This window comes from Eumetopias jubatus, unplaced genomic scaffold, assembly GCF_037043125.1.
Source record: "Eumetopias jubatus isolate StellerSeaLion01/CBP00866 unplaced genomic scaffold, mEumJub1_p1.0 scaffold_7, whole genome shotgun sequence".
Taxonomy (NCBI): domain Eukaryota; kingdom Metazoa; phylum Chordata; class Mammalia; order Carnivora; family Otariidae; genus Eumetopias; species Eumetopias jubatus.
Window position 1 is genome coordinate 93,072,001 of NW_028274813.1, and position 26,284 is coordinate 93,098,284.

General features: G+C 38.1%; 1 protein-coding gene across 2 annotated transcripts in view; it reads left to right on the forward strand.

Annotated features, from left to right (window-relative positions):
* The window catches only part of MAPK6 (mitogen-activated protein kinase 6), a 39,264-nt gene extending 14,574 nt beyond the window's left edge, over window positions 1–24,690 (forward strand). For both annotated transcript variants that reach the window (XM_028100236.1, XM_028100237.2), the window contains exons 2-6: window positions 6,395–7,584; window positions 9,277–9,421; window positions 15,909–16,073; window positions 20,215–20,416; window positions 22,324–24,690. In XM_028100236.1, the coding sequence (XP_027956037.1) occupies window positions 7,030–7,584; window positions 9,277–9,421; window positions 15,909–16,073; window positions 20,215–20,416; window positions 22,324–23,425 (2,169 nt within the window). In that variant the 5' untranslated portion in view covers window positions 6,395–7,029 and the 3' untranslated portion in view covers window positions 23,426–24,690. The remainder of the gene's footprint in view (window positions 1–6,394; window positions 7,585–9,276; window positions 9,422–15,908; window positions 16,074–20,214; window positions 20,417–22,323) is intronic.
* Window positions 24,691–26,284: the final 1,594 nt, after the last annotated feature.

Sequence of the window (26,284 nt, forward strand, 5' to 3'; positions counted from 1 at the left end):
TAAAGATTTTTTGACCGATTTATATGATCTGTGGAGTTCTTATATTCTAATATGGATGCCGTAGAAGGAATAGCAACTAGAGATGAGCATCAAAATAAACATAATGACATTTTTTTTGTAATGGCTTTTTAAATAGTCAAAGGCAAATGCAAGTCCCTATTATTAAAGTATATTTAGGCAGCGGTTCAGACAATTTAAGAACAGAAGTTGGGAGTAGAAGAATTTTTTAAAAATTGGGTACTTTGTTAGAAGCCAAGTAATACTTTGTCTTTGACTTCCTAAGTTTGCTCTATAGCACACACTGGTTACTGATAGCAGGCAAGGCCTGTTAGGCTTTGGTGTTTTAGTTTTAAGGTCCCCCCTCACCCTCCAAATGACAAATCATTCATTGACATTAGTTTACACCGTGAGCCTCCTTGAGGTCCTGAGAGCGATCTCTAACAACTCCAAGGGCTACCTTACATGAGCAAGGGCATTGTCAAGAATGCATGTGAACAAGCAGTTAAGCTGTAGCCTTTGGCCTTCTCTGCCCTAGAAACTTAGTAGCTTTTAGTAGCTTTGATGAGAGCTTGAGATATCTTAGGGAAGGATGAATTTGTTATAACAATACCTCTCTGTGCCAAGGTTAAGAGATAGTCCTATGTGAATTTAAGTAGAGCTCAACCTTGCCCTTCTCTCCAAAAGCAACTGGATTTTGGCTGAGGAGATGAGAGGCTGGCTGGATTCCAGTTAACTCAAGTTACTCACTTGACCCTGGTGAAGAGCAGAATAGGCAAGAGCCATTGAGGAGGGGGGTGGTGGAGAGCTGTCAGTGCATCTGATCAGGAGATGACCCATGTCAACATTTAACCTGATAAGCAGCAGAGTGGTAGATGGAAGAGAAAACCAGATAAGTAACCTTTATGTTTAAGGCTCTCACCTCAAACTTGCTTTGCACATCCAGACTCCTTTTCTGATATGTGGCCAAGTTGTTTTTAGATAAGGGAAGGAAAATCCAGTTTCTATAGAATGGGGAGATGGGGCAGAGTGAAGTTATTCTACTGTCTTCTTTATTTTGCATTTTATAACTTTACTGAATATACTTAGGCTTAACTCAGAGTACCTATCTCTCTCTTGGCTTGGGGGTAGGCTAAGTGACAGAAAGCAGGTGGTGATTAGGGGAAGAAAGGAGTGCTTGAGGAAACCAGTGTGGCTAATGCAGTTTCAGGGAACTGCTTTATAAATGTAGGAAGTTGGTACCCAGACTGGGCTACATAGAAAACTTTTACTTCCATTTTATGGTGGAAAGAAAGCCAGAGGGAAAGCATAAAGCCGGCTTTATTTTTTTAAGATTTATTTATTGAGAGAGCATGCACGAGAGAGTGAGTGAGTCGTGGGGGGGAGGGCAGAGGGAGAGGGAAAGGGAATCCCAAGCAGACTCCCTGCTGAGCAGGAAGCCTGTCTCAGGGCTGGATCCCAGGACCCTGAGATCATGACCTGGGCCGAAATCAAGAGTCTGACACTTAATCAACTGAGCCACCCAGGTACTCCAAGCCAACTTTATTCTTACAAATCATTCCCTATAATTCATTTTTTTTCCCACCCAGTTGTTGTTAAAAGCAAAACATTGGCCCAGCTAATTAAAATTTAATTAAGGATCCCTCTCCAAGCAACACAGTATCAGCGCTGAGGTTGGTAGGAGTGGGTAACATTTGGAGGCAGAGAAATTGGATGCTGGGAAGGGTTATTTTAAGCTGCTGTCTCATCTTAGTTTTCGTTTTCCTCCCTTGAAGTGTGTGGAAATGCAAAAGGAATATGGAACCCAGATCTTTCCTTGAACTTGGCATTTTGAAGTTAAACGTGAAAGATGATAGAGAAAGTGATGTAAATGGGACATTTCTAGAGGTTGTTGGTATGAATGGAGGGGTGCTCTTCCCAGTAATCTATCTGCGGGTCCAGTTGAGTTGTAACTGCATACTTTAGTCAGGCCAAAGAACTCCATGATTGGTTTGGAAAATGAAAGTAGTTGGAGACTTCACGATTTGGTATCAGGGTGATAAGGAGGAAGCTGTCTTCATGGCCACTAAGCCTTTTTATGGCTTCCGGAGGCATACATTCTCATCTCCCTAATTAGGTCAAATCCCCTAGTGTGCAGGCTCTCATAGCATCCTGTACCATTCCTTAGTACCACTTGTCCCTTTTGCCTCCCCCTTTTTCCTGTTGTTAGTTTATTTTTGTTTATCTCCAACCATACTGTAAACCCCATGAGGGCAGGGCACAAGTCTGTTTTTACTTGCCATTTTATCCCCAGTACCTAGTATATTGACAGGTATATAACATATTATTAGCAAATACTTGCTGAATGGGGCATGACTGAATTGGAAACATTTACTGGATCCACTTTATCATGCAGAAGTGTAACATTACCTTCAACTTACTGCTTAAGGTGGGCTTACTTTCCAAGCTCCTGGATGAAAACATGCTCCAATAGCTTTTGGTCTAATAGTGATTGAAGGATTTTGAAGAACAGTGCAGAGCAGTGAGGCACATCACTGGGCGAGCACTGCTATTGGTCTCTCCCACCCCCCCTCCAATTTTTGTATTGGTGTAATTCTCACCTAGAATTATACTTTTGGTGATTAATACCCCTTTCTTTCTTTAGAACGGTCTCATATTTCTGTAAAGTTTGTTCAAGTCTTTCAGTATAGTCATCATCTGAATCTATGAGGACTCTGCAGGTCTCAGCCTAGGCACAAGTTCCTCCCTTCCCCAAGATGAATTTTTACCTACTCTCTACCCCTGTTAAGTGCTGACCAGTCACTGAGATTTCTGAAAAGGCATTGTCATCCTTGTAGTTTTGGGTCTGTGATGCTTCTTGGTTTCATGAGACCAGATGTGGGTGGAGGTCTGTGAGTGGAGATCTCTCATTCTCATACCTCTCCAATAATCCGGCTGCAGTTCCTGTTACCGTGCTATTCTGTCAAATAATGGTGGTGTCGTTTTTAGCAAAGCTAAATTATTTGTGTATGACTATGATTGCTCTACTAGTGAACTAGAAGCTTAAGAGAGTACTTAGAGATTTTACTGTTCTTATGTCAAGTCTGTAGAACTGACTTTAAGATGTACATTTATCAAAAACTTAAAAGTTGAGCTTTAAGGGATTGTCTTCAGAAGGGCAAGAATAAAAAAGAGAAGGTATGCATGCACGTGTGTGTTAGTGTGAACAAACGTTCTATTTCAGGTGGAGACTAGAAATGTAAAATTTCAGAAATACTGGAGCCTTTAAAAAATACTGTTTTTAAAAGGATATTTGGTAGGGAACTAGAAGTATCAAGATGTATACAAATAGAAAAAATCGGGAAGGGGAGACAGTATTAATTAAAGCCCTTTAAAAGTCTGAAATATTTTTTAATTCAAAAGTTTATTTACAGACTTTAACTTTTAAATGTTTTATACAGACTGACAAGGTACAGAATTTTTAGGAGTCTGCTTGTTTTTTTTTCTTGCTTTCTGAGAAGCAGACAAAAACTTGAAAACAGAAGAAACTATCTCTGTTAGAGTAAAACAAAGAAAGCTGTTATGCTATTAATGTCCTTTACAACATTAAGCAGATACAGGTGGTGCTCATATTTATTAAAAGAACTCAGCGATAGTAAATATCAATTTTTATTAAATAAAGCTGTTGCTGGGGCACCTGGGTGGCTCAATTGGTTAAGTGTCCGACTCTTGATTTCAGCTCCAGTCATGATCTCAGGGTCGTGAGATTTAGCCCCACGTCGTGCTTCAGTCTCCATGCTTGGCAGGGGAGTCTGCTTGGGGTCCTTTCCTTCTGCCTCTCCCCGCTATCTCTTGTGCGTCCCTGCATGTGCACTTTCTCTCTCATAAATCTTTTTAAAAAGCTGTTGCCTTAAGGATCATTTATCTACTTAGTCTCTGAGTTATCAGTATCATCAGTTTCTCTTTCACATAGTTGTAATGTTTATGGATTTCTTGAAGTTGAAGATTTGCTCAGATTGTGGCAAGTAGCTGTTACCTTGTATTTTTCAGATTCTTTTATTTCCACATGTGAGTTATATGGGAATATGTGGAAGGAAGGAAATAAAGGCAGATTCCCTGTTGTATAAAAGCTTCACCCTTGTCAAACAGCTGATTTGTTTGAGAGTCCTAGCAGTTATCTTAAGCCACATAAGTCATCACATAATTCGGTTTCAGAATGGGCTGCTTTATTTCATGTATTGATGCAGTTTCTCATTGCCTTTAAATGATTAGCCCTTTGAATAAATGAATATTGCACCTGTCCCACTTATAATTTCTTCAAACCCAATCAGAAAATAACACTGTACATACACCTATGCCAGCTTTTAGATAAAAGAGCAGCAACAAGAAGCCTTTCCATTTAAGGTTTAGGCTGTATTACTTGCTTATTGGCATGTACACTTAAATGAGCTACTGCATTGGCCACCTAGTTGTTTCTTAGACGTGGGACACATACCCTCTGGCTTTCATGTGCTAGACCCTGTCTGCAGCAGTTACTCCCACATAGCACCCCTAAGGCCCACCCACTTTAGAGCTTTGCTCCCAGTACCACCTTAATAGAGGCATTCCCTAACCACTCTCCCTGGCCTCTTTCTCTTTTATTTTTTTACATCACTTACTGCCATCTGATAACTGTGTTTTGCTTATTTGTCAGCCTATCTTCCCCCACTATGATCTGAGCTCTTCATATACATACCTCTGAGCTCTATAAGATTCTTTTTTTTTTTTTTAAAGATTTTATTTATTTGACAGAGAGAGAGAGAGACAACAAGAGAGGAAACACAAGCAGGGATGGGTGGGAGAGGGAGAAGCAGGCTTCCTGCGGAGCAGGGAGCCCGATGCGGGGCTCGATCCCAGAACCCTGGGATCATGACCTGAGCCAAAGGCAGATGCTTAACAACTGAGCCACCCAGGCTCTCCCAGCTCTATAAGATTCTAATAATTTGTCATACTTCCACACATTTAAAAAAAATTTTTTTTAAAGATTTTATTTATTAATCTGACAGATCACAAGTAGGCAGAGCAGCAGGCAGAGCGAGAGGGAGAAGCAGGCTCCCCGCTGAGCCAGGAGCCCAACGTGGGGCTCGATCCCAGGACCCTGGGATCATGACCTGAGCTGAAGGCAGTCACTTAACCAACTGAGCCACCCAGGCGCCCCTCACACATTTTTTTTTAAAGAAATAACACATTAAAGATGTAGTTGGAGCATACTGTGTAATCCCACCCTCATGGTAATCACTTCCCTTATTCCAGAGTAATGATTATCATGAATTTGGTACTTAACAGCCATATATGTTTTTAATACTTTTGCCATACACACACACACACACACACACACACTCAAAGTAGCATTGTACATGCTTATAAACCTGAAGTGAGTGGTTTCAGCATGTACATTTCTATCTGCAATTTGCTTTTTAAATTTAGTGTATGGTGATTTGAACTATCTCTGTTTATTTTACTATTATATAATAGTCCACTATGTGAATATAACTCATTCTCAAATTGTTGAAAGTTTAGGCTGTTTTTAATATTTTGCCATTACAAAAAGTGGGCATTTGTATGTTCATTTGCAAGTATTTCTCTAGGGAGTGTTTTTTGAAGAAAAATAGCCAAGTCATAGGTATGCTACTTATTTATGTATTTATTCTAAATTGCTCTTTGACATTCTTTTACTAATTTAAACTCACCAGTATTGTATGAAAGCTCTTCTTTTTCCACATTTCTCCTCAGGCTTGATAGTAACAGACTCTTAGAAATGTTTTTCTAATCTGAAATGTTATCTTCTTGAGGTAGTTTGATTTTTCTGATTATCAGTGAAGCTAGATACCTTTTCATTGGTTTATTCACTGTTCGAGTTCACGCTTTTATAAATTGAAGAGCATTCTCTGCAGATTTCTTAATTCGTACTGATTTTTGGCCATTGAATGTTTATTGGCATAGTTAATAAGTAAACATGTTCTTTAATGAACTAACACATTGCAGACTTATATATATTTTTTAAGAGAAATGGTACTAATGTCGTACTCAAAAATTTCTAAAGAGTTCTGTAAAAATACTGTGAACCTTCCTTCCTTTGCTCATTGGCATTTAAGAAATGATACAACCCAATGGCCATAAATCTTATAAAGAATCTAATGTGGTGGGATCTAGAGTCTGAGCCCAGTACATGTGAATTGCTTACAGCATAGATAGCTACTTTTGATTGAGGGTCATCTTTCCACTTAGTATAGTGTAATATAGTGTAAATAAATAAGTTCAATGTACCAGTAGCCGTTTATAGCTAAATGCCCAATTCATGTCATTTTACAAAGTTGAAAAGAAGAGTATTTAGTATTTTCTGCGGTGGTGACTCTTTTCCTTTTTTTTCATCCTCCAGGTTTTATCAGAGTAAGATGGACGGTAGCTTTGATTGTGATTGTGGTGAGCTGGAGCCACCTGATCACTAACAAAAGACATCTTCTGTTAACCAACAGCCACCAGGGCTTCCTGTTGAAATATACAGCAACAAAGGAAGAAAAGAGGCAAAACGGAAATAGTGCTTACCAGCACCTTAGAATGATGCTGCTCAGGACCAGTCCAACACTGAATGTATCTGCACTGTGAGGAGAATGTTCATAGAAGCCTGTCGTGTGCATATTTATTCACATTTTTGTTAAATGTTAAATCGTTTAGCACAGTAAATCTGAGTGCATAGTATGTCATTTCATTCCGTTTGAGTTTCTTGAGTGTTTTCTTTAAATGTCTGCAGAGTTGCTGCCCCTTTCTTGAACTATGAGTACTGCAATCTTTTTAATTCTTAATATGAGTAGAGCTTTTTGAGCTTTAAATCTAAGGGGAACTCAACAGGCCTGGTTGGCATATGCAATGAACATCAAGAAATCATCTTGCTGTGGAAGCAAAATTATTTTTCTTTTCCTTTTTTGAAAGATCTTTCCTTTTGATGTCAGTTTTCTTCCTTGTTTACACAAGTTCAACAATTCGAAAGGAAAAGGCAATAGTAAAGGTTTCAAAATGGCAGAGAAATTTGAAAGTCTCATGAACATTCATGGTTTTGATCTGGGCTCTAGGTATATGGACTTAAAACCATTGGGTTGTGGAGGCAATGGCTTGGTTTTTTCTGCTGTAGACAATGACTGTGACAAAAGAGTAGCCATCAAGAAAATTGTTCTTACTGATCCCCAGAGTGTCAAACATGCTCTACGTGAAATCAAAATTATTAGAAGACTTGACCATGATAACATTGTGAAAGTGTTTGAAATTCTTGGTCCTAGTGGAAGCCAGTTAACAGACGATGTGGGCTCTCTTACTGAACTGAACAGTGTCTACATTGTTCAGGAGTACATGGAGACAGACTTGGCTAATGTGCTGGAGCAGGGCCCTTTACTGGAAGAGCATGCCAGGCTTTTCATGTATCAGCTGCTACGTGGGCTCAAATATATTCACTCTGCAAACGTACTGCACAGAGATCTCAAACCAGCTAATCTTTTCATTAATACTGAAGACTTGGTGCTGAAGATAGGTGACTTTGGTCTTGCACGGATCATGGATCCCCATTATTCCCATAAGGTATGTGGAAAGCTAGCTGAGACAGATCTTTAAACTCATGGACATGATTAGGAATAGGTACTTGTATCTTCTTAGTATATTGTGACAGATTTTTTCCATTGTGGTAAACTTTGCATAGTATATTTTTTTCTGATACAGATCTACTTTCATTCAGAATCTCCATTTTTTTTTTAAGATTTTATGTATTTATTTGACAGAGACACAGTGAGAGAGGGAACACAAGCAGGGGGAGTGGGAGAGAGAGAGAAGAAGACTCCCCGCTGAGCAGGGAGCCCAATGCGGGGCTTGATCCCAGTACCCTGGGATCGTGACCTGAGCGGAAGGCAGACACTTAACGACTGAGCCACCCAGGTGCCCCTAGAATCTCCATATGTTTATTAAAGGAAGTTGGATTGCGATCCTAATTACATACAAATTCCTAAAAGTGTATGGTTATTTATTATAACTAAAACTCTCCCTTATTTAAAAGTGGGGTATATTCTTATGTGTTTAGGGCAGAATCGTGGTCCTATGAAGGTAAGAGGGGCTTCTATTTCAACTTTTAGGTCCTTTGTCCCTTTTGAGTCTCTGTTACTCTGTTAGGCCTTGTTTAGGCAAATTTAATTTTGTTCAGTATCTAAATTTGCCTAAAGATAAAATGGCAGTAAAAATAGCTAAAAGGATTCATAGTAACTGTAGCTTAGGTAATAATTTGCCTTCATAGAAGAAGTTAATATTTTCTTAGCTGAACTTTGGTCTTTTAGTTTTCAAATGAAACTGTGGGACCCTGATGTTTGAATATTAAAGTGGAGCTCCTTTTGTTATAAAGAACCTCTAGGAACTCCCTGCTTGCTTGGCTTCCCATAGCACATGTCTAAACAAACAAGCAAATCTTTTCATTCACATATATCATCTCACATTAAGTATGACTTAATTTTTTAAAAACTTGAATGTAGAAATTTAGTATTGAAATGGATGACAACCACATCTTTTTTATGGGTAACAGTGAAGTATTGTGGATAGAACACTGAACTACGAGTTAAACTATCTAAAATTGAGTTCCATTTCTACATCCACTTAAGCTATATGACCTTAAGCAGATTCCTTAATCTATGAGTGTTACTGCCCCTCTAAAATGGAGTTAATATCTACTTTCATAATTTTTCAGGGTTGTTTTAAGGATGAAGTAAGGTCATATAGGTATATGTTTTTGTTAAATGCTTTATAAATGTAAAGTAGTAAAATTGATTAGGAATGGAATACATAGTAGAGCCAGGTCCCCTGGGTTTGTCAGGAGGTTGGCATTGGTTTATAAGTAGCACCCCAGGTGCTCTTCTTTACCTGTCCCTCATTGATTTAAAGCATCCCTGCTCCTTAAGTAAGACTTGAAGTGAAAAATAGCTCCTTTTCTGAAACATGGTTTGAATGTGTGACATAGAATCAACACTAAATTCTTATGGTATATTTTGGTCAGCAGACTTCATGTGAACATCATCTTATAGATGATATATCCCGGGGGAGTTTAACCTCCATTAAGCCTGAAAAGTATAAGAGCCTTGAATATAGATACGGAAATCAACAGTATTGTTTTAGGATTTCACGTTACTTTTTTTTTCTTTTTTAAAGATCAGCGATTCTTTAATGAATCAAGTTTTACGTACTGTTCTTCAGCTAAAGTAAAAAATTAAAAGTATGTTTTTCTTTCTTTTTCAGGGTCATCTTTCTGAAGGATTGGTTACTAAATGGTACAGGTCTCCACGTCTTTTACTTTCTCCAAATAATTATACTAAAGCCATTGATATGTGGGCTGCAGGCTGCATCTTTGCTGAAATGCTGACTGGTAAAACCCTCTTTGCAGGTTAGAAATTTTAAAATATAAGGAAAAAAATTACTTCAAAGAAATAATTTTGCATGTATCTGTGAAGCAAGATGTATATAAGATTTAACACAATGTTGTCTGCGATATTAAAATGAAAGATAAAGTGTTCTTAATATTTAAAAATTTTTCAAAACGTATTAATATATTCACTGAATTGTTCACTCAACAAATTTAGTCAGAATTCTAGTGTTCTTTTGTATTTATCTTATTTCTTAAATATAATTTTGTATTTTGTAGATTCACACTGCTTGTTGGTAATCTGTGTTAAATGATACCTGAGTTGCATAATGCGGTCAGTGTTTGTCACTCCTAGTGAAAATTTTTAGCTGTCGGGCGCCTGGGTGGCTCAGATGGTTAAGCGTCTGCCTTCGGCTCAGGTCATGATCCCGGGGTCCTGGGATCGAGTCCCGCATCGGGCTCCCTGCTCCTTGGGAGCCTGCTTCTCCCTCTGCTTCTCTCTCTCTCTCTCCCTCTGTCCCTCATGAATAAATAAATAAAATCTTTAAAAAAAAAAAAAGAAAAGAAAATTTTTAGCTGTCATTGAAAATGCAGTAATTCTTTGTCCCCTATCATTCATGTTGCCTGAACTGCTGTATTCTGTTGCTTGACTGCTGTGATCTTTCAGAAACAACCAAACAAGTAATTTTTTTTGCTGAGTTTGGTGCTATGAGGGAGTCCACAGAAGTGTGAGAGAGAGAATTTAATCAAGATGGGAAAGGATGAATAACCCATGAAAAACATCAGGTGTTGTAAAGCAAAGTATGAGTTTGTATAAAATTATTTAGTACAGATTATAAGTGCTACAAACTTAGAGTCTTCATCAGTGATGTCTGGAACAAAAGGCATAAAGAAGTCAAAAGATTTTTCACTACATAGGAATAGTGAAGAATTTTGGTGGGAGGAAGAGAGAGAAAAAAATGGTATTATATAAATGAGGGTATGAGCCTGAATCAGTGAGAAAAGTTGGATGAAAGAAATCATGTATGTGCATAAATTAGTGAGAGAATTTGGATGAAAGCAAGGTGTCAGATAATGAACACATTTATGACTAGTTAAAATAGGGCCAGAATACTTAGAAGGTAGGCAGAGGAATTTCCATTTGGAAAAGTAGGAAATAGTAGGGTACTGAGAATTTTTTAGTTAGAGAAGTGACATGATGGTAATTTAGGTCTTTTTCTCTATTTTGACATTACTGTTTTTCTCTCTAACCAATCTTAGAGTGGCCCTTCCACCACTTCCAGATTGTGCTAAAAGCAAAAGAAAGGGAATAGAGCAGGGTCTGCTTACAAAAGAAGGATTAAAAAAAGAAAGATAGGGGTGCATAGGAGAGCATTATTGAAGAAAGAAAGGATGGTATGCATAAATGCCCTTAAATTTTTTTTTTTTAAGATTTTATTTATTTGACAGCGAGAGAGGGAACATAAGCAGGGGGAGTGGGAGAGGGAGAAGCAGGGAGCCTGACGCAGGGGCTCGATCCCAGGACCCTGGGATCATGACCTGAGTCGAAGGCAGATGCCTAATGCCTAACGACTGAGCCACCCAGGCGTCCTGCCCTTTGCTGATACTTCTTACACCACTCAGCTTACATAACATTAACCAATCTTTTGTAATTTTCCCCTTAAATTTATCTGAAATTTCTTCTGTGATGTGTGATTAGTGATTGAATTTCAATTTAGCAGACTCTGAGAAAATACCAGTGATTCCTGGAAACTAGTTAAGTGGATTGAATATCTTTCCTAGGAACAGTACTATAATTGGAGGTTATATTCCTGATATTCAGGTACCTTCCAACATATGTAAAATAATTATTGTATTACTTGTTGCTTCATGACCAACTACATCAAAACACCATGGCTTAAACAATTTATTATCTTGAAGTTTGTATGGGTCAGGAATTGGGAGGTGACTTAGCTAAGTGGTTCTAGCTCAGATTTGCTTAGTCAAGATGTTGATTGGGCGTACACTCATCTGAAGGCTTTACTGGGGCAGGAAGACCCACTTCTAGATAGATTTTTTTTTTTTTAAGATTTTATTTATTTGACAGAGGGAGCGAGCAAGCACAAGCAGGGGCAGAGGGAGAAGTAGGCTCCCCTTCGAGCAGGGGGCCTGATGCAGGGCTCAATCCCAGAACTCTTGAGGTCATGACCTGAGCCAAAAGCAGATGCTTAACTGACTGAGCCACCCAGGCACCTTCCCCTCACCCCCCTTTTTTTCATTTCTAGGTAGCTTAACTCACATGACTCTTAGCAGGAGGCCTCAGTTTATCACCATGCATGCAGGCTTCTCTATAGGATTGCATGAGTGTCTTCACGATATTGTAGCTGGCTTCCGCCATAATGCTCTCCAAAAGAGAGCAAGGAGAAAGCTTTTGTATCTTTTAAAAAAAAAGTCCTATCAATATATAATTCACATGCCAGACAATTCACCCATTTAAAGTGTACAGTTGAGTATTTTTTCGTATATTCACAGGATTATATAACCATCTAATTTTAGAACATTTTTGTGTCCCCCCCCGCCGCCGAGAAGATGCCCTGTAACCATTAGCAGTCACTTCCCATTTCTCCCTTCTAGCTGCTGGCAACCACTAATCTCCTTTGTGTCTCTATAGATTTGCCTGTTCTGGACATTTCATATAAATAAATCGTATAACTTGTAGCCTTATGACTGGCATCTTTCACTTAGCATATTTTGGAGATTTATCCATGTTATAACATGTGTCAACTCGTCATCTTTTTATGGCCAAATAATTCCACTCTGTGCCTATGTTATACTTTGTTTATCCATTCATCAGTTTATGGAAATTTGGGTTTTTTGTTCTTTTTGGTTATTAATTAATGATGCTACTATCTACATTTGTGTATAGTTTTTGCGTGGATGTGTATTTTCCATTTTGTTGGGTGTATATACACTTAAGAGTGGAATTACTGTGTCATAGAACTGTTTAACTTTTTGAAGAAATGCCAGACCATTTTCCAAAGTAGTTGTAACACTTTACATTCCCACCAGCACTGTATGAGGGTTCCAATTTCTCTACATTCTCACCAACAATTATTTAAAGTGTAGTCTGTCTTACAGTTGTCTTTTTAAATATGAAGTAGTATCTCATTGTGGTTTTGATTTGCATTTCCCTAATGACTAATAATGTAGAGCACTGGCAATTTGTCTATCTTTTTTGGAGAAATATTTATCCAGATCCATTGCCTATTTTTATTTTTATTTTTTTTCCATTGCCTATTTTAATATTGGGTTGTTTGTATTTTATAATTGAGGTAATAGGAGTTCTTTACATAGGGATACAAATCACTTATCAGATACATGATTTGAATGTATTTTCTTCCATTCAGTGGGTTAGCTTTTCACTTTCTTGTTGGTGTCTTTTGAATCACAGAAGGTTTTAATTCTGATGAAGTCCAATTTATCTGTTTTTTTGTCACTTATGCTTTTGATGTCATACCTATAAAATTATTGCCTGACCCCTAAGAACTTTATAGTTTTAGCTTTTAAATTAGGTCTGTGATCCATTTTGAGCTATTTTTGTGTGTGAGGTAGGGCTCCAACTTTATTCTTCTGCATGTGGATATCCAGTTATCCCAGCACCATTTGTTGAGAAGATTATTCTTTATCCATTGGATTGTTTTCAACTTTGCAAATGCAAAGGTACCTTTTTGTGACCTAGACTCAAAAGTGACACAGTCATTTCAGTTTTTATACATTAGAAGTGAGTCATCTAAATACACCTCACATTCAAGGGGAGGGGAATTGGATTCCACTTTTGAAGGGAAGAGGGCCAGAGAATTTGTGGACTTTTTTTTTTTTTTTTTAAGTAGGGTCCACACCCAACTTGGGACTGGAACTCATGACCCTGAGATCAGGAGTCACATGCTGTACCAACTGAGCCAGCCGGGCACCCCACATTTATTTTATTTTTATTTATTTAAGGAGGTTCCATGCCCAGCGCCTGACATGGGGCTCGCACTCATGATCCCAAGATCAAGATTCACACGCTCTACTGGCTGAGCCAGCCAGGCACCCAAATTTGTGGACATTTTTTTTTTAAGATCTTATTTATTTATTTGAAAGAGAGAACACAAGCAGAGGGGAGAGGCAGAGGCAGAGGGAGAAGCAGGCTCCCCGCAGAGCAAGGAGCCCGAAGTGGGACTCAGTCCCGGGACCGTGGGATCATGATCTGAGCCAAAGGCAGACACTTAACCAGCTGAACCACCCAGGCATCCCTGTGGACATATTTTAACACTACCACCATAATGAATATTTTATCAGGAAAACTAAATTGTTTAAAATTGTTAGATCATGGGGTCATTTATTATGGGGTCATTTGAAATGGGGTCAAAACTTGACTGCTGTATTAATTATACAAAGGTACTTAGTGTATTTTTAAATGTTCATTCAGCATATTCAGAATTGTTCAAGTACAGCAATAAAAATAATTGGATTGAGAAACACATTTAAATAACATGATTTTGATCTTAGACCCATGTAAACTTTAAACAGTTAATGGGAATTGTTTGTGAAATGATTTGAAAGATCCAGTTTTAGTTCCCTTCTGCTTTACTGGTAGATTTGTGAACCAAAAGCAGCATGAGGGGGGTGCCTGGGTGGCTCAGTCGTTAAGCGTCTGCCTTCGGCTCAGGTCATGATCCCAGGGTCCTGGGATCGAGCCCCGCATCAGGCTCCCTGCTCCGCGGGAAGCCTGCTTCTCCCTCTCCCACTCCCTCTGCTTGTGTTCCCCCTCTTGCTGTGTCTCTCTCTGTCAGATAAATAAATAAATAAATAAAATCTTTGGGAAAAAAAACAAAACAGCATGAGGAAGAGCCTCTGTATTAGGTAGAGGTTCCAAAAGAACAGAGCAATAAAAGGTACGGACTAAGATGTCTAACAGCATCTCAAATTTAACCTGTCCAAAACTGAATGATATTTCTCCCTCATATTTTCTTTTTCTGCTGTCTTCCTCATCTTGGTAAACCAGATCCACTTTTTAGTTGCTGAGGCTAAAATCTTGGCTTCATCCTACACTTCTGTCGGTACAGATTCTATGGGCTCTTCCTTTGAAATATATTCAGAATCTAACTGCTTGTTATTATCTCTGTCACTACCCGCCTCCCCACAGTTCAGTCAACCATTATGTTTTTCCTGGTCTAATGCAGGATTTAACTGCCTTTTCTGCTTTAATATTTGCTGTCTGTAGCCTAGTTACCACATAGCAGCTATAGGAGTTCTCTGAAAACATAAATCAGAACATGCCATTTTTCTGCTTGAAACTCTGTAATGTCTCCCTATCAAATTCAGGTTAAAGTAAACCCTTTGTGTTCTGGTACCATTTCATCATCTAATACTCGCTCCCCCCCCCCCCCACCACCCACCCAGCCACTCTGTTTCAGCTACACTTAACCTAATTGCTGTTTCTTAGACACACCAAGCCCACTCTTCTCTGAGCCTTTGCGCCTTTTCCCATCTTCCTGGAACTCCCTTCCTCCATATGAATGCATGACATGTTCCCCAACTTCCTCAGTTTTCAGCTTCTCACTGAAGCCTTCCTTGGTCATCCAGTATTGATTAGCAATCCTACCCATAAAGTGCTCTTTATTCTCCCTGCTTACTCTATTTTTCTTCATAGCATTTATCACCATTTGGCATAAATGTTGACAGAATTATTGTCTGTCTTCTTCCACTAGATTGTAAGCTCCATGAAGGCAGGGACTTGCTCTCTTTTGCTTCACAGTTGTATTTTAAAGTGCCTTGCTTGTAGTAGGTACTCAAGAAAAATGTAGAGGTTGAATGAATTCTAGAAATCCGTAGAAAAGCAAACTGAATTTTTAGTCAGCGTTTAGCTTAAAGTTCCCCCTATTATTTCTTTAATAGTTGTCCTGAAATGCTACCTGAGCCTCACCCGTAACTATAAAACTTTTTGTAGTGTGAATCTAGTCCAACCCTCCATTTTACTGATGATGAAATGAAATCATTACCATGCTAAGTATTCCCAAAGGTGTAGCCAGTTAATCAGTAATATAGCCAAGGCTAGAATCCATGTCCCTTGAATCCCAGTTCATTGTTTTTTTCACTACTTTGTGATACCTTAATATAAGGCTAAACTTAAAGGGTCAGTTTTTTTTTTGACATTGTCTCTTTCGTTTATTTTTTTTGTTTTTATTGTTATGTTAATCACCATACATTACATCATTAGTTCTTGATGAAAGGGTCAGTTTCTTATGGAAACAAAGCAGCCAAAGTAAATATGTCCATGAGCAGACACAGATACACTTTTCCCGTAGATTGATGATATTCAAAGCAAAGAAACCTGCTGGTTAAGAATTCAGTTAATCATTTTCCTCCCAGTGATCATTACAGTATTTAAGTTAAGTTCCTGTAGCTTTAGAATGTCTGTTGCCAAATAAGTAAATGTTGAGGAATGTGTTTGTTTATATTGTATTTGATGTTTATTTAATCTCAGGTGCACATGAACTTGAACAGATGCAGCTGATTTTAGAATCTATTCCTGTTGTACATGAGGAAGATCGTCAGGAGCTTCTCAGCGTAATTCCAGTTTACATTAGAAATGACATGACTGAGCCACACAAACCTTTAACTCAGCTGCTTCCAGGAATTAGTCGAGAAGGTATTGTTACTCAAGAGTAACCATCATGTAATGGGGTGGGTGGGTGTGTGTGTGTGCACGCACACAGGCAGGATCTGTGTATCCCAAATAGTCTTTAGACACTATATGTTATCTAAAACTTCAACTCTCTCCCTTTTTTGGTCTGGCTCTTAGGCTGGGATCTGTATCTTTGTTACTCTGAATGATTTTTCAGGTTCCATAAAGTTCCATAAACTCTCCTGGTTCTAACTCCATCTACTTTTTCAGCTTACACCACTGATATTATCTACCATAGGCGAGCATCTAGAGTAACTGTCCCTCACTAAGCTAAAATGGAGTTTTGTGAGGGTTATATGATAAGTAAGTCTGGATATGAATGTGAATGTGATTGAGATATGAAAGAGTAAATTGAGTTGGGGAAAGCAAAGACTTCAGGGCAAGGAAGAGATGGAAGAAAGAGCAAAACTCTGAGCAAGCACATAAGAGTTTGCAGATTCGTGTTAGGAATATTAGGTGCTAAATGTGAGAGTTTGTGCAAGCTTGAAAGGAATAGAAACTTAGACTCAAAACTTTTGATCACTAAAACAAATAATTTCATGTCTCAGAGTGTTATGTCATTAGGATTTGTTGCTATGAATAATATACAAAAGTCTTTAACTCTTGTAGTAGTTACCTGTAATAAGATAATTTTTTTTTTTAAGATTTTATTTTTAAGTAATCTCTGTACCCAGTATGGGACTTGAACGTATGTGAAACCCTGAGATCAGGAGTTGCATGCTCTACCAACTGATCCAGCCAGGCACCCCAGGATAACATTTTTTTAAGGAAGAGAGTTAGAGATGAGAAACATCTTTCTTAAAAGTTGATTGTGTGTTACACCTTTAGGAATTATATTAAGATGCACCAATGTCAGGATTGTATAGTTCTTTATGAATCAACATGTTAGGGATATATATAGTTTTCTAAGCATCTTAAGGTTTGTCTGAATTATATATCCATTATTCATAACACCCACTCTGATCATCTGTGGTTCAGGTTATTGTGTATCAAAGTGTCTTAAAATTGCAAGTGTTTGTGGGTGACTGGGTGGCTTAGTCGGTTAAGTGTCTGACTCTTGATCTCACTTCAGGTCTTGATCTCAGGTTGGTCAAGCCCCCATGTTAGGCTCCATGGGTATGGAGCCTACTTAAAAAAAACTAAAGTAGCGAGTGTTCTGAGAAATAGGCACTGGATGGCAAAATCATAATGACATTTTTTGTTTTCCTCAAATGTGTTTGAAACTCTTATAGTAAATGCCTGAGTAAAAAAGAAACAGCTTTAATTTCAGCAGGTTTTGCAGGCTTCCTTTTCAGTAGCTCTACATTCCTAACTGGCCTTCAAGTCTGTCTTCACAATCAGATTCCAGTGCTGGTTATCTTTCTCCTGACCTTAGAGCCACTGTCATGACATCCTTGTTCATAACTGAACAGTAGTCACATAGCATTTGACTCTGCCTCAGAATCCTCTTTGGGAGCTCTTTAAAAATGCAGGCTATTAGGTCAGAATTCAGAAGTGGTGTGGGGAGCAGAGCATGTGTCTTATTTTTTTAGATTTATTTATTTGAGAGAGAGGGAGAGTGCGAGCGTGTGCACACGTGAGCAGGGGGGAGGGGCAGAGGGAAAGGGAGAAGCAGACTCCTCCTTGCTGAGCATGGAGCCTGACACATGGGGCTTGATCCCATGACCCCAAGATCATGACCTGAGCCAAAATCAAGAGTCATATGCTCAAACCGACTAAGCCACCCAGGCACCCCACCTGTGTATTTTTAAAACCCTCTACAGGTGTGGCCCTGCTCAGCCAGGTTCAGGGAGAGGAATAACCTTGATTGCCTTTGGAGTCATTGTCACTGTTGCTATGTTTTATCAAAAGAGGTTAACTAGCAATGTACGACATTGCTGTTGAAGCATTTGCAGTCTAGCCAAATTTGAATCTTCTTTTCCCTACCCTAACTTTAGGGTTGGGATCATGTCTTAGCTGTGAACCAACTTGAATATTTGGCTGATGGCTGGAATTATTCATAATGGATTGAACGTATATTTTTAATAATGGGTTAATTAACCATCAGGCAAAAGATCCTTGGTATTAGTAAGTGGCAGAGCTATGCTCACATACAAGTGCAATGCAGAGTTTTTAAAGTTCCCGAGACTAAAGATTTACTATGTAGATATGTTCCACACCAGTTTCTTGTTGATTAATACTGGAGTTTTACTTTTGGGCAGAGCATATTCTGAGGCAGTGGGGCTTAGTAAGAATAATACATGTTCTTTTCTCACATGTTCATGATCTTCAGAGGGAAAAAAACCAAACAAGATTAAGTATATATGAATTAACACATTAAGACGGTTAGGAACCCTAGTGGTCTTTCGCCTTTGGATGAAATAGCCTTTTTCATTTTCCTCCATACTTACCTCTCATCCTCCCTTTTGCTGTAGTTTACCATGTACTTCTGTATCTTAGCATACTTCAACACCACCATAGCAAATAGGTTTCCTTTAGAGCAGTGCTGTCCGATAGAACTTTCTGCAATTATGGAAATAGTCTACATATGCATATGGTGCTGCACTTGGGAGCTCAGCTTGGGGCTAGTTTCTTTCTTTCCTCTTCCTGCTGCCTACAGTTCCCAAATGGTAGGGATTTTAGAGTACATTCCTCTTGTGTAGTTGGGTATATATCTCCCTTCCCTCTGACAATGGTGATTGTACTGGGTCCGCCCTTTATAACTCTGTGCCTTAGAGTCTCTCTTGCCTTGAGACACAAGGGCTCTGGGCTAATTAAAATAAAGATGGACTCTTTTGCAAGAGAACCAAGAAGAGCTTGCTGTATTGTGAAAGGACTTCCTAGATGAGGGTCATATAGTGGAAGGGGGTAAGGAGAGGAGAGGAAGAGGCCCCAGCCCAGGGCCACCGAAGGGCGTGGGTAGCAATGAGTCTTAGGTTTCTTTAGTCGTTATTGGAACGACTTGAGGATTGAATAAGATAATGTATATGAAAGCACTTTGTGAAATATAAAAGGCTATAAAAAAACTCAGCTGTTGTTTACATTAATGAGAAATTGGGAATTGAGAATAGCGTCCTTTCTAGAGTACCAGCTTCGTTTTGGAGAGGATGACTGTCTTTTCCTTGGAGACAGAGGTAGGGATAAGAGGATGTATGACAGGCCATAGTGAAGAAGTAGGGATGAAGATAAATGTGAAGTGGGTTTAGATATGATAGAGATTAGAGCATAAAGAGATGGTGTGGAACATTGCTGAGCAACAGCAAAGGCCAAATTGCAGTTCTACAATATGAATTTGTAGTGAGCTCTGTGTGTGTGTGTGTGTGTGTGTGTGTGGTTTTTGCATTGAGCTATCATCAGTACTGTATGACTAGGAACAGGGAAAGTAGATGGGGGAAATGATTCACAGCTGAGGGTGGGTATACAAGCATGTGGTTGTATAAGGGCAACCTTCAGGCTGGTGACAGGTGTGGTTCAGGATGGGTTAGGAGCTTATGAGCTAAGTTAGTGGGAAGACTTGGGTCTTCCCTAAAGTGATCAAGTGCATTTGTATGTTATGTTGGAGTGTGATTGATGTGAAACAGATCAACAAATCAGTACAACAGCTAGCCGGTGAGATAAGGGAAGGAAAGGGGAAAGGATTTTTTATTAAGCACTAGACACTATGCTTTACATTTAATTTTTATACTGTATAATATATCTTTATTTCCATTTTATACATGAAGAACTGAAGTTCAGCAAGTTTAAGTAACCTGTCTGGCCCTTTACTGCTAGTAATTCATTTAAGCTAGTGAGTTGCAGAGCTGAGATTATGACCTATATAGTATTATGTTGAACCATATGAAATTGCTGTTATTTGACCATTTTTTACTGACAAAAATAGAAGTTTCATATGATTCAACTTAATATATTCTTTTTCTTTGTAACTGACCATAGTATGAGATTGGGGTACATTTCAAATATTTACTGTGTTTATTGAGTAAGTGTCTTTTCATTTTAATCTGTAAATCAGGTAAATTAGTTTTATTTGATAAATTAATTTACCTTTTAATTATATAACCTCTTTTTTCTCTTAATTGGTTGTTAGACCTCCAGTACAGTTAAGGTTTTTTATCCCTTTCTTTTGTAGCACTGGATTTCCTGGAACAAATTTTGACATTTAGCCCAATGGATCGGTTGACAGCAGAAGAAGCGCTTTCCCATCCTTACATGAGCATATATTCTTTTCCAATGGATGAGCCGATTTCAAGTCATCCTTTTCATATTGAAGATGAAGTTGATGATATTTTGCTTATGGATGAAACTCATAGTCATATTTATAACTGGGAAAGGTAAATTGATTCTAAGTTAGAAAAATACCATTTATTGTATTTTCAATAAACCATAATGCAGTGTAGGATAAGACAGTGTAGGTGTCTTAAAAATTTAGTAATGGTCTCTTTGGGTTTCTGCTAAACTTATATCTTTGAAGAGACTTTATATAATTTAAATATTTAAGTTACTAGTTAGGATATACATAATTGGAAAATGAGAATTCTACTCTGAAACATTTTCAAAGCCATTAAGGCGTGTTTAGTTGTTAACAATTATAAGGTCCTTTAAACATGAGGGTTGAAGGTTGGAAATCTGAACTATTTTAAACTATTGCTTTTAAAAATGTCACAAATTTTTTTTAAGATGTTGGATGACAAGACTGAACCTTATCCAAATAGGTATCTCCATAATGTCTCAAATTTTTACATAAAATCTCTTGTATCTTAGGATAGAAATTATTTTGATTCATGGTATATGCTATTCAAATCTGTTTTCCTAATGACACAAAATTAATCTTGGGCTGCTTGAACATAGGTTCAGTACAAGAGACTCTTCTATTTTGAATAGTATAAAATGTCAAAATGAATAACATTATACATTTCAGTTAAAGATTTTTTTTCCTCAGCTTTCTTTTAGGATTTCTAAATTCCAGGGGAAATTTAGATATAATTTTGCTTCAGAGTAGGATCATAGCATATAATAATGAATCAACATTATTTTTAAAGATTTTATTTATTTTAGAGAGAGCGAGCATGAGCGGGGGAGCTGCATAGAGGGAGGGAGAGGGAGAAAGAATCTTTCAAGCAGACTCTGTGCTGAGTGCACAGCCCCAAGGGGGGCTTGATCTCAAAACCCTGAGATCATGACCTGAGCTGAAACAAAAAGTCTGAAGGTCAACCCACTGTGCCAGCCAGGCACCCCATGAATCAGTATTATTTAAAATCTTTGGGTGATTTTGATATTTAGGCAGGTGTCAGAGTCACTAATGGCAATCTTAAAACTTTAGAGTTTCATATATTTCTATGTTTAAAAGAACAATATTTAATAATTAAAGAAGTAGTTAATATTAAAATTTGTTTGTTTAGTCATTGCATTTTTTCCCTCCTACAATGTTGAGGTAGGTCTTTGTATGTTTACACATCTGGCAATGACCTTTTGGTCCACATGAACATTTCTACTGTCTACGTATAGTTCTTTCATACATACTCAAATGTCTTCCAGTCTCTTTTCTAGTCCCTCCTCCCCATCCCCCAACCGTGTGTGTGTGTGTGTGTGTGTGTGTGTGTGAGAGAGAGAGAGAGAGAGAGAGAGAGAGAGAGAGAGAGAGAGAGAGTCTGCCTCTACTTGGGCATGGAACAGCCACCTTGCTGTGATGTGTTGATAAGAGGATGCCACATTCAGTAGTGCATGTACATGGAGAGGTTTTTTTAATATTCATGATGAATTCCAGCAAGCCTTCCTCTGTTCTAGTCTGACTTGTTACCAAGAGAGTGAAAATCTGTAAGAGACCTGATTGAGATTAGAGATAGCTATTTTATGGCCACAAAGTATTTTTTCTCTGTATGAAACTGTTGGAATTGAACTGTAGACATGCCAGCCACTCTGATGTTTATCTGCAGTTGCCTTTGAAGGTGAATGAAAAATAGAACAGAGAAAAGACAGAATAAGTGTGAAATGGTATTTGGTCTTAAATTTAAGAATGGAGGACTCGGATTTTTACTGTAATTATAGTTTCATTGGTAATTACTAAAATGCCTCATATTACATTATGTAGTAACAGATCTTACCTATCCATTAAAATTATGAGTTATATTCCTATTGTCCCCGCATAGACCTAGCAGAGTGCTTTCACCTAAAAGGCACTCAGTGAATTTGAAAATGAAATTCTATACCTGGACTCACATTAATGCATTAATTTTTTCAGGTACCACGATTGTCAATTTTCAGAGCATGATTGGCCTATACATAACAACTTTGATATTGATGAAGTTCAGCTTGACCCAAGAGCTCTGTCCGATGTCACTGATGAAGAAGAAGTACAAGTTGATCCTCGAAAATATTTGGATGGAGATCGTGAAAAGTACTTGGAGGATCCTGCTTTCGATACCAATTACTCTACTGATCCTTGTTGGCAGTACCCAGATCATCATGAAAACAAATACTGTGATCTGGAGTGTAGCCATACTTGTAACTACAAAACAAGGTCATCATCATATTTAGATAACTTAGTTTGGAGAGAGAGTGAAGTTAACCATTATTATGAACCCAAGCTTATTATAGATCTTTCCAATTGGAAAGAACAAAGCAAAGAAAAGTCTGATAAGAAAGGCAAGTCAAAATGTGAAAGAAATGGATTGGTTAAAGCCCAGATAGCTCTAGAGGAAGCATCACAGCAACTGGCGGAAAAAGAAAGGGAAAAGAATCAGGGATTTGACTTTGATTCCTTTATCGCAGGAACTATTCAGCTTAGTTCACAACATGAGCCTACTGATGTTGTTGATAAATTAAATGACTTGAATAGCTCAGTGTCCCAACTAGAATTGAAAAGTTTGATATCTAAGTCAGTAAGCCGAGAAAAACAGGAGAAAGGAATGGCAAATTTGGCTCAATTAGAAGCTTTGTACCAATCTTCTTGGGATAGCCAGTTTATGGGTAGTGGGGAGGACTGTTTTCTCATAAATCAGTTCTGTTGTGAGGTAAGGAAGGATGAACAAATTGAGAAGGAAAACACTTACACCAGTTACTTGGACAAGTTCTTTAGCAGGAAAGAAGATACTGAAATGCTAGAAACTGAGCCAGTAGAGGATGGGAAGCTTGGGGAGAGAGGAAATGAGGAAGGATTTCTCAACAACAGTGGGGAGTTCCTCTTTAACAAGCAGCTTGAAGCCATAGGCATCCCGCAGTTTCACAGCCCAGTGGGGTCCCCACTTAAGTCAATACAGGCCACCTTAACACCTTCTGCTATGAAATCTTCCCCTCAGATTCCTCATAAGACATACAGCAGCATTCTGAAACATCTGAACTAAAACACTCAGCAGACATTTCTCTTTGTATTCTTCATGAAATGTGTTTTGTCTTTTTTATTATAGTGTTTCAGTCATTTTTTTACTTGAATCATATGGTGTCATTTAGAAAGGATTTTATTAGTTCTTGGTTTTTAAAATCCAGACTTTTTTTCTACATGTGAGATGGTTTTCATTTTAACTGGCATGTCGTTTGCACACAAAAATAAAGAATAGAGCAAAATAATGCAATGCAGGAGGCGACAAAAGAAATGCACTAAGACAAGTAAAAAACATTCTCTCATAGAACAATGATCTGTTTTACAGGAAACAAAAATCTTGCCTTGAAATTTACACAGTGAGACTGTACATAATTGCATGAGAATATCTATTTTTTTCCCAAAACATTTTTCATTCATGAGTATTTTCAAGTTTTTCATACTGTACACATTTCTTAAAACACATGATACCAGCAGCAACTGAAAATGAATGCCGATTTTGGTACACATGTGTTATCTACCTCAAGGTAACAAAAGTATGTGGCAAAACATAGACCACCCATAGTGCTTCACATACGCACTTCTATTTAGCCAGCGTTTATTGTAGTAAACTATTCTTAATAAGATTCATGCACCGTTTATAAGTGTTCTGGTATGCATTCTTTATAGTGAAGTGTTACTACATCACATCTTATTTATTTTAGCAAATCAGTATATTTTCTGTATTTAATTATAAAAAGTTAACTTAGTTTTTGAAATTTATTTGCAAATACACTTTTTCCATTTGGCACTATGGTTTGTTGCCTACTTAGCTGAATATATAATGTCAGCTCATCCTAAGGCTGTCCACGTACTTAATTTACTTAAGTATTCATTTTAAGTAAAGCGCTCACTGTGTATAGGAATTTGTATTTTGGAGGTGCTTGATCTATCTACAAAGAAACATTAGGAATTACTTTATTATAAAATGCTCCTAGAAGTCTTAACTGTGTTTATTTTTAAAAAAAAAAAAAACCTGTAATGTTAGACTTGTGTGCATGGAAGTAATTAAGGTACATCATTATTGTAGTTTAAAAGTTGTACACGATAAGACATTTTGTTTTTACTGTATGTTTTTACTGAATGATCTGTTCCCCATCCCAAGGCAAGCATGAATAAAATTAGGTTAAATGTAGCATGTGGCATTGCAGTCTCTTAGAATTTGTTTCATCTATTTTATTTTATTGAATACTGTCTGTATCTTTGGTTATCCTGTTCAAAGAAAAGGACAAATAAAACATGGCCAACGAATATGGCTCCCGTTGAACTCTTTAGGTAATGCAGATTACCTGCTAGAAAGAATAAAAATCACAAGCAAAACCTTTATCTAGTTCTACTCTCTTTGGCACCTTTAAATTGTGGCCATACTTTTTAATTAATTAATTTATTTATTTTTAAATGTTAACTCTTTTTTTTTTTAAGATTTTATTTATTTGAGAGAGAGAATGAGAGATAGCACGAGAGGGAAGAGGGTCAGAGGGAGAAGCAGACTCCCTGCTGAGCAGGGAGCCCGATGTGGGACTCGATCCTTGGACTCCAGGATCATGACCTGAGCTGAAGGCAGTCGCTTAACCAAACTGAGTCACCCAGGCGCCCCGTACTTTACTTTTTAGAGATTTTTATTTAGGGGTGCCTGGGTGGCTCAGTTGTTAAGCGTCTGCCTTTGGCTCAGGTCATGATCCCAGGGTCCTGCGATCGAGCCCCACATCGGGCTCCCTGCTCCGCGGGAAGCCTGCTTCTCTCTCTCCCACTCCCCCTGCTTGTGTTCCTGCTCTTGCTGTCAAATAAAGATTTTATTTATTTATTTGACAGAGTGTGCAAGCACAGAGGGAGGTGCCAAGGGAGGTGGAGAGAGAATCTCAAGCAGACTCCGTGCTGAGTGCGGAGCTCAATGCGGGGCTCGATCTCACAACCCCAGGATCATGACCTGAGTCGAAATCAAGAGTCAGATGCTTAACTGACTAAGCCACCCAGGAGCCCCTAAATTGTGGCTGTACTTTAAACTATGTTAGGCTAAACAGCTTAAAAGAAAAAGGTTCTTGGTCTTCACACAGAAACCTCTTGTTGACTTACCTTCACACATTAATATGGAATAAAGCTTTATATATTTCAAAACTATCAGATGTATGTGCAGGCTTTGTAGGACGCAGGCAGAGGAACCTCCTTTAAATGTATTTGCTCACAGTACATGATACTTCCTTTGGTCAAGAACTCATCTGTTTACCTATCCAAACATAAAACCCTTTTTCCTTTACCCTCACTTCTGTTTGTCTTCCATCGTTGTTTTATACAAAGCCAGTTCTATTAATATCCAGAATTCTGCCTTCCCAGTGACCTATTCACTGATTTTATTTGGTTTCACAGACCTTTAAAAAATACAAATATTTTCCGGATGAGTATCAGTCACACGTGAATTTAAATATATATTCCAGTTATCTTAAAAGAGCAAGCTCTTACTTAGAATGAACACTTTCAGGTTTTCACCATTGGATATGATGTTAAGCTAAGGATTTTCATATATGGCCTTTATTATTTTGAAGTGATGGCCTTCTGTTCCTACTTTTGAGTGTTTTTTATTCATGAAAAGGTGTTGAATTTTGTGACATGCTTTTATGGCATCTATTGAGGTGATCGTGTGGTTTTTGCCCTTAATGTGGTGAATTACATCGATTGATATCTGTTGAACCGTTCTTGTATTCCCAGGAATCCCGCTTGGTTCTGATCGTGTAATCCTTTTAATGTGCTGTTGGATATGGTTTGCTTAGTGTTCGGGTTTTTTTTTTTTAAGGGTTTTTGTATCAGTACTCATCAGGGATTTTGATCTGTAGTTTTCTTGTAACACCTT